The sequence below is a fragment of the Varroa destructor genome, unplaced genomic scaffold (assembly GCF_002443255.2).
Source record: "Varroa destructor unplaced genomic scaffold, Vdes_3.0 BEIS01000004.1, whole genome shotgun sequence".
NCBI lineage: Eukaryota > Metazoa > Arthropoda > Arachnida > Mesostigmata > Varroidae > Varroa > Varroa destructor.
In genome coordinates, this window is record NW_019211457.1 from 20,295,857 (window position 1) to 20,310,658 (window position 14,802).

The following is a 14,802-nucleotide window of genomic DNA, read 5'->3' on the forward strand; positions in this document are numbered from 1 at the left end:
CAAATACTTCTATTATCTTCGTCCAAACTTATTCGATACTGCCACAGAACTTGATTTCTCTCTAGGGCGCTTCATTTTCTTCCCTGGTTCCTCTTCGACTGGCAGTAGAGATTGAGTTATACATGGCCTATGACGGAGTGCTCCAGGCGAGTTTTCTAATAGTTAAAGTTTTGCAAACTCTAGATAAAATATACCAAGCACCTTTAGCTTATATTTCTGTAACATGTCACATGTGAGCTGCCCCTTTTAGACTATAGAGCAGTTAGAACTTCAGGTTCTACTTTCATGAAGCTTCCAAGATTGCAGCAATGCGTTGTCCTTTAGACCCCGACATCTAGTTACTTCCTCGCTGGTCTTTAACATCCTGACCTCCGTTAATTAAGCATTTTGCGCATATTCACGTACGTACTGTGCTTTCGCTTAGGGCCTCCTTACTTAATGCCTTTATTGTTCGTCGATAAATTTCCTCAGTGCTGTGGCCTTCGAGCAAGAAAAAATTGACATTAAAGGTTAATTTTCGAGACTAAAAAAGTGTTTCCTTATGAACCCTTTTTTTTTTTTGAGCAAATCGGTATTCACTCTTGATTTTCTAAGGCAGTGGAAGATCTACCAGCATCTTGTATCGCCTGATCGCGGCGTCTACTTCAAAAGTGATTCAACTTCAGAGTCTGCCGGCTTCACTTGTACTAGCCGGAGATAGATCTGAAATGGTTGTAAGTACAGCACAGTGATGTTTCTGATAAGTATATACGGCACAAAAAAACGCATTTTTTTAATGCGTTATATATAAATTCTGCGTAAAGTGTGAAATTCCAACCCCGGAATTCGAAAAAGTGGGAAATAGTGCGTTGTTTTCAAAAGCTTTTGTTTCGGTCTTTTTTTAGTAATCATATCTTCAACTGGAGATCTCAACCCTACGAACCTATGAATGGTTTGAAGGTATTACAGGCTCCTACCATCAATCGCCCATTGTTGGGAGGACTTCAGAATCGGTTACGTAATCAGCGGGATCTATCAAAAATGGCCCGAATCTACCAAGCGTATGATAAATAATAACAAAAAGGTGTTATTTATGCTGCTAGCCATAGAGCTTTCAACATAAATAGTCCTAACAGCATCTCACAACTATTTCGTGTTACTAATGAAGTTATTTGCTTATGTCACGGCCATGACGCTCGTAATGTACAGAGCACTGGGAAAGAAGCAGGGCCATTTTTCAGATGAACGAGTAAAAATACAGTGTGTAATTCAAAGCTGTTTCACTAAGACCATTGAAGCATTAGTATTATTTTTCTTAATTCTTTTTTACGAAAATTGTTTTTTAATTCAATAACGTTATGCATATGCTGTTAAGGTCTCCGCCATTCGTCTTTACAATTTAAATGTATAGGTCGAAAAAAAATAAAATATATACACAATTTATATTTTAGTAATAGATTGGGTAATGTTTTTGATTAGAAAAATAGGTGGTCTACAATAAGTTGTTTTCAAACTGAAAGCCAGGCCTTTAGGCTAATATTGAGCTCAGTAAAGGAGAGCTTAGTGTTCTCAATGGTGTTGTGGCATTCGATATTCAGTGTGCCGATATGAATGAACGTAAAACTAACCTGGCGTATATCATTTCAGTTGGTGGATCTGTCTGTGTATGTCTGACAAATACTGCCTAGGTTGATAAACTGAGATATAGTTGAAATATTTTACGTTTGCTGCACGTCAGTTGATTAAATATAGTATTAATAAACCGGAGTTTTAATTTATCACACACTATAAAATATAATTTATTAAAAGCCTTTCAAAATGGGAAGTTAACAAAGAGTATCATCTTTGAATTATAGTCTGCTAAAATATCTGCTTAATGCAAAAAGTATTTCTCATGTAATCACATACTTTATGAAGTGATATTTTCTGAGCCATAACTCCGTCGAGTATTAGCGGTCTACGCTCTTATTGAAAAAAAAAATGCTTCGCTTATTAAGCTCCACCATCCGCTCATTGCTTTGAAAGACGTTATAGTGGGGAAAAATATGGAAAACTTGTGTGTCTATTAAATCCATATAAAACATAGGTCAGGGCCGAAACGGCTAATCGAAGATTTCGAATCGAAAATGGATTTTCTCAGCATCACGATGCCGATGCTCAGTAATGCCGTAACGGAGCAGTTCGTGTCCCTCTTTACTCAGCAGAACCACTCAGAAAAGCAATCATAGCCCTCTGACGATTTACCAAAATATTTTCTCACAATTTAACGGACTCCGCCAAAGTGCCTCTCATCGTCATTATATCCGTATATTGGTTCAATAGCTAGATAGTGTCATCGTATCAAAATGAGCTAGCCCCTAACGAAGCCATCTTTGTAATGTCAGTATTAGCCGTAGCTGCGATCTTTCTAGTATTCTATTAAGAGGACTTCTAGACTGGTTATAAATTATGAGTATGAAAAATGGCTGCGTTTAAAATGTACTTTCGGTGTCTTAAAATACCGTCGATCACATTATCGTTTCTAAGTATGACACCACAATTAGTAGTACAGTTTTTATCGAAACAGACTCTTTGCCCGAATATTTCATCGTAAACGAGCAGAAAAGAAATATGCTAACTTGAATAAATGGTATATCATTTCGGAGTAGTTTATAAGCATATACAGGTTGTTGTATAGATACCCGGCAAATGTATTTTTCCAGGTTTATTAATTTTCATTTATTCATTATGTTAAATCTATGGGAAGTTGACAAATTGAAAATATTCAAAGGTGTGTTGAAAAAAGTAGAGCCATTTTTGGTGGAGGCGTTTGCCATAGTGAAGAAGCTGAACAAAATAATTGCTGTATCTATTGAATTTGCATCCGCCAAATCGAAGTTTACCACATCCACAGCTCAGGCCATCACGCTCAGTGATATTTGAGCGCTTAAAAGTGAGATTCTTAGCTCTCGTCGGTTTGATCGTATACTTTAGACCTATAGGTAATTACCTAAAACACAAAAAACAACTCGTCTCGGTACCAAACCTGTAGTACTTCATGCACAACCAGGAGATTTCTCCGTAGGGTTCGCTAAAACATCAGAAGGGGCTAACAATCATGTCGGCTATATGAGATGCCACGATAAAAATCTATTCGGTAGCTGCGAAAAATACATCGCTGATGCGTTGTTTTTGTTCACTTGACGTTACTCCTTTTATACAAAATGCAGATATTTTAGGATCCACTCTCTCAGCATTGTCATCGAATATAGCTGGTGCTGAGGATAAAATTTGAGGCAATTGCCTCAAACGCGTTCCTTTTGCATCTATGTCGAGCTCTCAGCAATTGGTAACTTCACCAAAAATATTCAAGGGGAGCTCAGCAGATGCGATTAGTTGAGGATATTCCAAGCTAACATTCTCTGGGCCTAAAAGTACCCGTATAAAGCATGCACAGGAGCAACGGACGGTAAGCAGGAAATAGGCGCAATCAACTTTTTCATTAATAGCCACTTCGGAACTGTATGCTTTCCAAGGAATCCCTTCTCCAGCACCCTGACTGACACAGCATAGATGTTCCTACATATAGTTGAAAAAATTTAACAGTCGATAAAGTTGAAAAACGCACACACAATTACGCAGGTAATTATTTAGAACGAAAATAAAGGAGAACAACCCAAATTGATTTTTGCCCCACATTCTGACTACATACTGTTGTGCTAAATGAAAATTCTTTATATGACTAGCTTGAATGACCGTGGAACTTAGTCCATTCTGGCGCTCATTAGAATGAACTAATTGAGGGCCTATAATAGGGAAAAGGGTTAGATACACTAGCTTGGTCTTAACGTAAATACGAGTAGTTCAAGGTCAAGGCTAGGCGGAGGCAATAACTGAGTGTGTGTTAGACGCATGATCGGTGTCAGGTCTGCTTATTCATAATACTATCTGTCTCTCATGATGCAGAGATGAAATGTCGTTCCTCACATGTCATTCGATTTTATACGTGTGCTTATGTATCATAATCACACTTACCATGAGGCTAGCGCATCAGATGAAGCGTCTGTTTCTGCAAAACAAATTATCGTATCATTATGAGCCAAAGGCTAACTATTTCTCCTGATTGACATTACTAAGAACTGCGTCTGTTTTCTTTTAATCTGTTAGCGTGAATCACACAGGTGGACAAATGGCAAACCACAGAGAAGAAGCAAAGTTACCGAACAGCAGAATAAGTTATGCAAATTGTGAGCAAACAATTCGACGGTTCTTATATTACACAACCTTTTGCTAAAGGAGTAACCGTTACACAGCTTAGAGGCCAAGTTGGCAGTTTGCAAAATATGAGGGCTATAGTCGCGAGAAAGTTAATGTTGAATTAGTGTAAAGTGCACGATATATATTACATAATCAGCAAAAAAAAATACAGCCCGTGCAACTTTTACCGGACAAGGCTTATCTTTACAAAGCAATATCTTCGCCAACGTTTGTTTATCTTCAATTCTGTAACGAGCAACGTTGACTTGTGGGGTTGACTAGCCCACTCCTTGACTTAATGTTTGCTCAATATCTAATAGTGCACGTTAAATACGCTGTATTTCAGCAGATTGTATTGTTTTGCACGTAATAGGGAACATACAAAGTCGATGACGACCAGGCAGATGCTGGTTTCCTGTGATCCATTGTTGTTATTGAGTTTTCTATACTTATTTAATTACTGTTTGCCTACTAATACTCTCCAAAGCTCTATATTGGCGTGGCCAGTGTAATACTCATGGGCGTACACAAGTCTAATTAGCCAAGACAGTCGACGACAGTGCTAGCCAAAGGAAAATTACGTTGGGGTGTTATTCCCTACGGAAACTTTTATAACAGCTTGGTGGTCAAGGGCAAGAACAAATATAGACAGTGATGACATTTTACCTTCTTTACGGTTTTAACTAATTACAGCCAAAGTAGTTGCTAAGGTGTCCGCACGCTCGAAAAAAATCCATGTACGTTTGTTTGTCCTCCTGTATGTTATGTCTACGACTACTATAGGAGAAAAATACGTATTGAAAGATGGATGGAGATATTTTTGAGTAAATTATGGTAACTTAAACGCGTGTCATCCTGGCTCGGGGACAAAGTCGAATACATCTCGAGCAATTACGAAGTGACAGAGTTACATTTTAATCCAAAATTGTGCGAAAAAAGTAGACTGAATCCACCCAGCCACAGGGACACTTAAATTCAATATGATAATTGTTTTTCAAACGGAAATTTCTCATTTTGATTAGAACAACATTTTGACATAGCAAGGCAATATGAAAATTGTATCTGAAGTGATTTTAGAGGGCAACCGGGATTAAAGATTGCCAACAGCCACCTACAGCACTCGTCGTTCATTCACCTACCAGTGTACATCGTGCAGGAAAGGAAAAGGAAACAACCCGGCATTTTAATCATAAGTTCTCGTTTTCTTAGTGCGTCATCATTAGCCTTTGCAAATGAAGCTCCGCCTAATCGAGTCATGTCTCGCAAATAACTCGCCTGTCATTTGCTTTCGAAGAGTTTCTAGCATACACATTTCTCTTGCGGAACCTTAATTGAAAACTACATAGATGCATGCCTTAGAAAAGACTATGCTCAAAATTAGCTTGAACTTTTTACGCCGCATATTTGTTGCAATGTCCGTTCGAATACTGGTTGGTGACAGCCTTTTCCGCGTCCCGAAGAAACAGAACGTTGAAAACTCGTTGCGGTACTGTCTATCACTCGGAAACAAAAGCAATCATACAAATGGCTCGAAGAGGGATACGTTTCCTGCACTTCAATATTCAAAAGACACAAAAGTGGACATAGATGCTGCCAAAGATATTCCGAATAGGACCTATCTTCGCGAAACTGACAAGAGGTTGGAACATATTGTCCTATCTCGAAGTGTATTAAGCGTAATAAATATATCAATCTTGCAGGGGTTAATGGGATTTATGTGTCATTTAATATGTATCGTTGTTATTATCCGTATCAATGTAACCAAAAACGGGGTACAATGGCCAATCTATGACGAAATTAGAACAGCCTGACGAAGAAGTTAAATTTTGTCAAATGTATGGAACTAGAAAGTTGTTTCTAAAAAGGATACGTAGGTCGGTTTATTTTATTCGTTTATTTTTGAACAAATATCGAGGTTGTGTCACTACCTCAGAAGTAATAAGAGCAGCATTTAAATTTTCAGAGGAAAATTTTATATTGTACTTAACTAGCACAAAAATGACAATTACGAGCAGCACGTACTGGGAGCTGTTTGCATATGATTATGAAAAGTTTCTGGAAGAGGTTTGTTTCAGGGAATGGCTTCAAAGTACGTTAAGAAAGTATCGACATATTATCCACTTGAAAAGTATAATATGCTTGATTCCAATTAATCTAAATTATCCAAAGAACGTATGAATGGTCCAAGGACTTGAGAGGTACCTGGCACCGTAGCTGCCCATATCCGAGATACTTAACCAGTTAATTTTTTTTCATTACTTGCGCTATCATAGTAATAAGTTAACATTGTGTTTTTATTTCTATGTTCGTTTCAGCCTAAGGAATCGATAGGGATGACCAAAGCACTGTCTCATTTCTACGAGGTTAAATGTAAGCGTTTCACGTAAATAAAGTGTGTTCCTACGTTATCACTATGTAACGTCTGCTAACGTATTTTTCCAACAACTGATGACTGTCGGAATTTACTGTTACAAAAATGTTTATCTAGTAGCAGTAGATCAAGATTACTCCATTATCGAAGCGCAGCGACTATATTCGTAGTAACGCCAGCTTCCAGCATCCTTAACCTGAAAAGCTTAACTTTCTTTAAATCCGAATGCTAAATTTCATGTTCTTAATGATGATTTAAAGTATATGCTTCCGCAAGATAGTAACTTCAAGTTAACCTGTTAATATGCTAAATTGTAACTCCCCTAAAAAGAGAAGCTACCAATTTATCTTCTAGAGGTCGCTGAAACCATTCATTAATCTTAGCAATTTTAATTTTTCTCAATGCTTTGCGGAGAAGTTAACCCGAAATGAAAGTTCCTTTATATTATTTGTGTTCGGCTCTCCAACGCTAAAACATGTTGTGATGTGTATGCTAGATTTTAGCAACTTTGTAAGCAACTTTCGGGTTTTGCCGCATTTATATTTCTATTTGCTCATAATTACGGTTATGTGATGGCTCAACAATTACACATTTTTTTCGAATTCTATTATTTAATTGCAAAAACTTCAAAACTTTTGACCGTATCTTATAACGTTATTAATTTATTTTTAATAATACTCTTTATAACGTGTCTGTTAACGTTTTATTTTGTTTAAATGATCTGCTTTCAGTGCCCTCACCGATAACCAGCATTTCGAGTGTGTCTGTGTCCCCATCGACGGCGCACGTGTACTGGACTGCTGGGATTTCATCATTAGATGGGTCGACCTCGCAACTGTCTCTGGATCGAGATCAACCCTCAGCAGTGGGGCCGACTGGACGACCTGTTGAAGTAACGACCGAAACTGAATTAGCTTCTCGCTCAATTCGGCTTTTGGCCTACTATATTGAGCGTGACCAGCGTCCTGCGCGACTGACACTTGCAGAAGAGTTATTCGAAGATGGGTTGCGCCCGTCGGCCAGCTGCAATGTCACAATTTGTATCAGGCGGTTACAAGTGGCTCGGATGTCCTCTTTTGAACCTCATAGTCCACGCCTGCCGTTACTCTCAACGCCAGTGTGCGCTACTGGGTTACGGGGACTTCCACTTGTTTTTGGTAAGTAATTTCAATACACGCCATTGGAATACAATAGAGAAACGCTATGTAGATATATACACAAACTCACGCGAATAACATGCCAAAATACATTCTTACCAAATAAGTTAAAAAAACGTGCTAATTCAACATCTATAACGTAAACAAACGATTTCGGCTTGGTAGTAAATACACAATCATGTAATAAGGCTAGTGTGCAAATCCAGCGATTTTTATGCTTCCTAATACTTATTTAGGCATTCCACGCCATAGTGAATGATTTAAGCTTAAAGCAAATGCTTAAATAGTCAGACATCGGAGAGTTTTTACTTGTAAGAGAAACGTTTGCGGTTCAAGTGTCTGGAATATGTTTCCTATCGAACACTACAGAGGATAAATGATCTAAATCCGCATATTTCAATCTTTGAATTCTGCTAAATAGCTAGGTACCTTTATTGCTCAAAGGCAAAGACTAAGGTAAGCATTTCATGATTGTAAGTAACTAAGCATTTATCATCCTGCCACGCCCATTGTTGACCTTTGACTGCTCGATATATTACAAATTAAATTGCATACATTTGTGTTTATATCACTGAGTGTTGCATTTTATAGTACTATGAGAGCCAGCGGGCGAGACTGCAAATATATTTTTGTATATTTGTATACATTATATATTTTTTATATCAATATATATATTTTTACCTCATCCTATACCTATTTATTCATTCAAATACGCCTATATTGTCTGTTGATAATAATATCAAGGTCTAATATAGTAATTGTTTTTTGTGACTACAGTGAAGCCTTTGTATATAGCATTCGTCGAGATAGTCGCGATGAGTCTAGTCGTCTCCGTAATCACCTGTATATTTGTACATTATGGTAAGGCTTTGAATCTAAACTAATAAAACCTGTTATTCTTAGTTTTTTTTTCACCTGAAGGCCGATTGAAATGTGTGTCCTATACAATATTATACACTGGTATAGTTTGTTAACATTACACGATTATATCATATAAAAAAGTAATAACCTGCCAGACTAAAGCATATATACGCCTGTAGACATTTAGCCTTATCCAACTATTGCCAACATCTTGTAAAACGCTTTTCCTTCTATGATTTCGTTTCAACACATTGCAGCTCTCGAACGCCTGAAGACGCACCTTTGTAGTCCGTCGCGGCATTTGCGCGATGGAGATAGTGGAACGGATGATTTGTGGGTAGCTCCGACGGGCGAGTAAAAAAGCGGCACAGTTTCAAGCAGACGAGTGAAAAACGACCAAAAGCGAACTGGCTTTGGGGGCTTGCGTACTCTTGGAAGTACTCGACAGGGACTGACTGACCACGACGATGAAATGGTCGAGCCTAAAGAAGAGTTCCTTATAATTGGGTCGGGCGGTCACCGTCCGCCGTTATCATTGGCCAGTTACAACAGCGGCGCCGAACATCGATCGGGAAGCGGCGAACTGTAAACTTCCGTCTAGGCTTGACCATTTGATCAAAATGTCGATGGTATCCCCAAACGTCAATACGCGGACAGCCGCTGCATCAACAACAACGATGACAACAAATAAAGAATACGTAACAAAGCAAGCCACCACCACGTCCTCCTCTGGTGTTGCAGAGTCACGACACTTATCGGTCGCCAGCACGACCATTTCAGCAATAGCAAAAGTCACGAAATTACTGGCGTTAGTGACATGTCTGCCGTTTAACAGGGGCAGCAACAGCGCGAATGCGGCAATTATAATTTTCAGCAATTAACCCCTTGGAAACCAGCAATACTGACGAGATTGCCAGCAGCGACGGTGGATACTGACGAGCAACAGGAACAAGCATACTGACAAATAGACAGACGACAAAAAAGTCGTTTTCGATATAGCAGACGTATCTCACCTACTTAACAGAACGTAAATAGATTAAGAAGCAGTGACATAGGGGTAACAGTAAAGCTCGTAAAATGCGCCAAGAAACTCAGTCGAAATGCAAAAAAAAAACTATTAAAATGGAGCTAATGCTTTGCCAGCAGAAAGGTGCTGCAGGTCACGACATGGACTGCTTGAAGTGCGTTGTCACCCGCATATCAGGATTATTTATAATCAATTCAACTGTACAGCTAACTTCATTCTATAAGGTACACAATTTCAACGGCTTCCGTATCCGCTTGCTCTCCCTCGGCTCTACTATGACCATTTTGTCACCGTTTTAGACAATTATCGAGCCATGATAGTATGAATAAAATAGATGACAAATAACGATGAGATCGTTTACCTTGAAATCGACTGATCGATTTTTGATGGATCGGAAAGGAAAAGCGCACAAATAATCGCACGGGTCGAGGCATAAGGCGTGACGCGAAGCAAATGATTGTCAACAAGTTATGCTGAGATAATACACTGACTAAAAAAGTCACGAAAAATGTTGCTTCTATAAAATTAATATGAAGATAAACGGAAGAGTAATTCAGCTCGCGACGATATAATACTGTAAACAGTGTATATGGTGACTGCGAATTTGGACACGTACTGTACATTCCCTGAAAAAATAATTTGAATATAAATGTATCCAGCGGTATGCAACAAACTTAAAATCGAAATGTTAAAAAGAAGCAAATAAACCACGAAAGAAAAAAAGCACATAAATCACAGTAGTAGTTCGAGGAATGAGGTCAAATGTCCTTTGGCTCGTCTGTTTGCGTCAATTTTGTTAAACTCTCATCAAAGTTTGTCGATGAAATAGTGATAGGCTCACCCTACCAGATCACTCAGATGACCGCCTTTGCGCCTGTAATTAAATGCCTCGAATGAAGTACGATATTATTAAAGGAAACGCGCAAGTCTAGTGGCTGCAACGATTTGACAAGTTTAAAGGCGACAGTGATATCATTCAACACTTTTACGGGACGTCCAAACGCTTTGTCATTAAATATTCGCTAAAATGTCTTTGTATAAACCAATGATAGTATTTGAACACTTTTAAACAAATAACGATCAATCAGTGGATTTTTGAGAGGAATCGCGCGATATTCGGCGACGTTCTCCTCGACGACGATGCAGGCTACATCAAGCATTATTTTGTAGAACACCTCAACTGGTTTGTTTGAATTTCAATAGCGTTCTTTATGCTCAATTTTAGGAAAGCTCGAATTTTACGCAAAAATAACTTAGAAGTAGCAGTTAGTACAGCTCCGTTTGCAGCCTGTAAACGGGTACAGCTGTTGCCACCATTCTTCCTAGGGAAACAAAAAATCGTACGTTTAAAACATACGAACGGGCTTAGTATAGACAATTCATGGTACACGCGAGGGCTATCGAAAGATGTAGTTGACTTGTTCAACGAAACAGGGCAATGAAAAAAAGAAATTGCTTTAGTCTGATTTAATCTAGGCCAATGCGCGCTTTGCCTCTTTCGAGCAAGGCGTGGGTTCGTGATTGAGGTAGGTTACGCGACCGCGAGACGTGTGTCTTCCTTTATGAGCATGGTAACAATTCTCTGTTAGCATTTAGTACAACTAAGATATGGAGCGAGACACTCTCTTGAGAAAAGTTTCTTGTATAGCGAAAATCCTGCTTCTTTAGGCGACATAAATTACAGAATCAACATTAAGTATAGGGGAAATCGACACGGAGTTGGATGTTTAATTTTGAAAATTGGACGCATTTGTAACCAAATGAGGAATACACAATATAAAGCTAACGTTATCTGCCGTAGTATTTACTGGTAATGAAGTAAACCGACTTTTTTGTGATCAGAAATATATCTAAAGTTAAGTATTGCTGCAACGAAATTGTTTCATTTGACATCGTGACATGTTCATATTAGAATGCAATCTGTTGTTAAGTTCGCTCAACTTAAAGAAGACGTTTATAGGTAACAAAAAAATAGTCAGAGTAATTATGGAGAATCAAGAATCAATTGATCCAAACTGACATCCAAATTGACAAATTATGTCTGTTCCTTTTTGCTGAAGCATGTTTTCATTCTATCTTTGTTTTGATTGATATTACATGTAATTTTTCACGCTTGCGTTCCAAATATCGATGTGATGAATAAGCAACAACAAATCGTGTGGGAAGTCTAGGCTAAGTTTGGGATTTTAACTATGTTTTGCTATAGTACTGTCGCAATGACTGTGCTCTTTCCTTGTTTCCTACCGAAGCAACTGATTGAAGCCATGCAAACGAAAAATGGCACAGCGCAATGAAGCTACGATAGTAGTAGTAATTATGAGCGCTTCCATTTTTCCAACTAATAACCCGCGAACCCCACTGCCATTAATTAATTGATCTACAAATGTAGCCTGTTAAATTAAGTAGTTCGCTTGACACAGCATATTAAATACGTTGGCTGGGCAAACACCTCAGTTCAGATAGCGTACTATTATAGAACGAGTTGTATAGATACACCAGACGTACGCCAGAGTTTAGGAATGGGCGTGCGTCTGGGATTTTCGCTGGGAGCATAAACCCGCCTTCAGTCAATAGAGAATTCCGGTTGGGCATCTTCGCGTCGCTATCGGAAAATCTTAAGGCCACTAAATGCATAGACACTAATAGACTAGACACGATCCTACACAGTGTGCTCCCCTAATATGGTACTACGGGGTCTCTGTCTATCGACTTTTGTACAATAAAAGAGCAATCAGTGCAGACTGCCTCACCCCCCATCAAACTTATGTATTATAAAAAAAAACACATAGGTGGACAGCCATAGTAAAGCACGTCCGTTTTTGTCACACTCTCGTTACGGCGCCTACTTCGTCGAATGAAAAGGGTGTGAGGCTGCTGTATAGGTTGACTTCTACGAAGAGAAGCAACTAGGAAGCGATCTCTGTTACCGCACCGTCAGAAACATATCTCTCTGGTAATGCTGCCTACATACTACTGCTACTATTTGGTCATTATGTTGCTCAATAAATAGAGCCGATTCAATTACTCTGACGGCAAACGAGATAACATTAACGTAAACGTGAAGTTACAGAGTATGACTGTTATTGTGAATGCCGCCAGCCTTGGCTTAACGATGGATTATTTCGTATATGACTGGATCTACCTCTAAATTAAGAACTTTCATGACACTTACGATCACAGCCATACAGATTTGAGCATAGTGGTTCTTCTAATTTGGCAAAAATTGGCTTTTTTTTTTCTTCAACTATTTACGTTTTCCTTTGCGAATGATATCACAGTGACAGTATTTTTTATACACGAATCATGGGCAACAACACTCATTAAAAACCACTTATTCTTTTGTTTTTTCGCTTAATATCATTCTTCTGCTTTAATCTGATTCACTGAAGTTAAAATTTTGCGTTTGTGTACCACAGAGATAAATGTTGAGATCATCAAAAGCCGCCTCGAACTCGGCGAGTGCAGTACACATTATTTATAGTATATGATATTTATTTAATATTACACTAGTATAATTTAAAAGGAGGAAAACAAAAATGCAGTTTTGTATCAACCAGAGCGGACTGGACTGGGCTGGGCTGTGTATAAATCTGATGTAAATAGAGTATTCATTTTGACCCACTTTGACATGAGCAGCAATCACAATGGTCATATTCAAATAAACTACACCGTCATCTTGTCGTATGTAAAATGCGAAGGGGCCTCCCTTTTCTGAATATTTAAGTAAAATTCATTAGCTGATTAGAAGCGTGTATGCCGTGTCTTAGACATGTCAGATTTACGGTTTCTATTCGTAAACGAAACAATATGAGTAATAACATCTGGGTCAGAACGTTCCTAGAACAGTATGAAGGCTATGCCTTTAGTTACAGAACCAACATGCAAATATACATAAAGCAGATGTAAAACGTGTTTGACTACCTTACACGAGAATGTTCTCTATAAAGGCAAGTAATTTATAAATCTCCATTTTGGAAGCTTATTTGCGTCATTTCAACTATGGTTATCATTGCATTTTATAAATATTTTTAAGCATGAATCCGAATACACTTGTAAATAAGAAGTGCCATTACTGGTATATTTTTGGCCAGATTATTGAAAATGTTTTTGTTTCAATATGAGAAAAATATAGACTAGCAAAGGGGGGATGAGGGTGGTTCTCGAAGAAGACTTTTACTTTTAATTGTAGAAGCAAATCCGAAATTTAGAAAATTTATAAGCATAGCAGCTCTTACATCTGCTTACATTCTGAGCCTATTATATATATATATATATTATCGTATCCAATGGTCGTCGAAAACAATAAAACCAGATTTTGTTATCTATTTGCGTGGGCGTTATCATATTATCCATTATAATCTTGCCGAAACATAATGCGATAAAAATCTATTAACTCCAATGTTTCGAACGTTGATAAGATTCGACCTGATTTGCTAGTATCCACTTTGTGAACCGCGAAACGTTTAGTCTTCTATCGATATATACATTTTACATACATAAATACATTTTTTGAGAGTCAAGTTCCATTTCCGCAGATGATTGCCGAAAACATCGGTACCAGTTTTCTGCTCGTTGTGGACCCTCAACCCTACACGTACCACGTGTTGGCACCCACATTGAAGATTCGTATAACTGAAAATTGGTTATTCGTTTCTATGCCAAAAACAGCTACGTACCAGTGCATTTCCGTTTGGCACTTCACTCCTAAACTTAGGGTAACTAGAACATTTATAAATGAAGTGTTTCCTTGGCGAATCATATCTTTTACTGGATAGTTGCTGAGATGTCGCTGCGGTACTGTTGGCAAGTTGAGTTCTCAAGAGGACCATCTCCTTTAACTAGTAGCACAAAATAAACTTCTATGATTTGTGAAAGTTGACAATTTAAATTTTTAACTGACTCTTTATTTGTATTACACATGTTAAACGAAAATGATTTTTATTTTAGTTTATAAATAAGTTAGATTAGATGTTCTAGCTATACATGATTTACATACTATTAGCAACCGAAATTTAACAGACATTTACATCAGGATTCTGGCTATCTATGATTATGAGCAGACTGTAGATGTTAGACGATATTGACTTGAGAAATAAAGATGTATTTCAGTGTTAAGGGTCAACGCTCAATAATCGATTTATTGCTTTATCAGGGTAAGGGCGTTGGTAAAA

At 38.0% G+C, this 14,802-nt stretch overlaps 1 protein-coding gene across 14 annotated transcripts in view; it reads left to right on the forward strand.

Annotated features, from left to right (window-relative positions):
- The window catches only part of LOC111249858 (uncharacterized), a 136,777-nt gene extending 122,258 nt beyond the window's left edge, over positions 1–14,519 (forward strand). For all 14 annotated transcript variants that reach the window (XM_022804283.2, XM_086987534.1, XM_086987539.1 and 11 more), the window contains 4 exons: positions 6,531–6,585; positions 7,318–7,743; positions 8,521–8,604; positions 8,862–14,519. In XM_022804283.2, coding sequence (XP_022660018.1) covers positions 6,531–6,585; positions 7,318–7,743; positions 8,521–8,604; positions 8,862–8,962 — 666 coding nt within the window. In that variant the 3' untranslated portion in view covers positions 8,963–14,519. The remainder of the gene's footprint in view (positions 1–6,530; positions 6,586–7,317; positions 7,744–8,520; positions 8,605–8,861) is intronic.
- Positions 14,520–14,802: the final 283 nt, after the last annotated feature.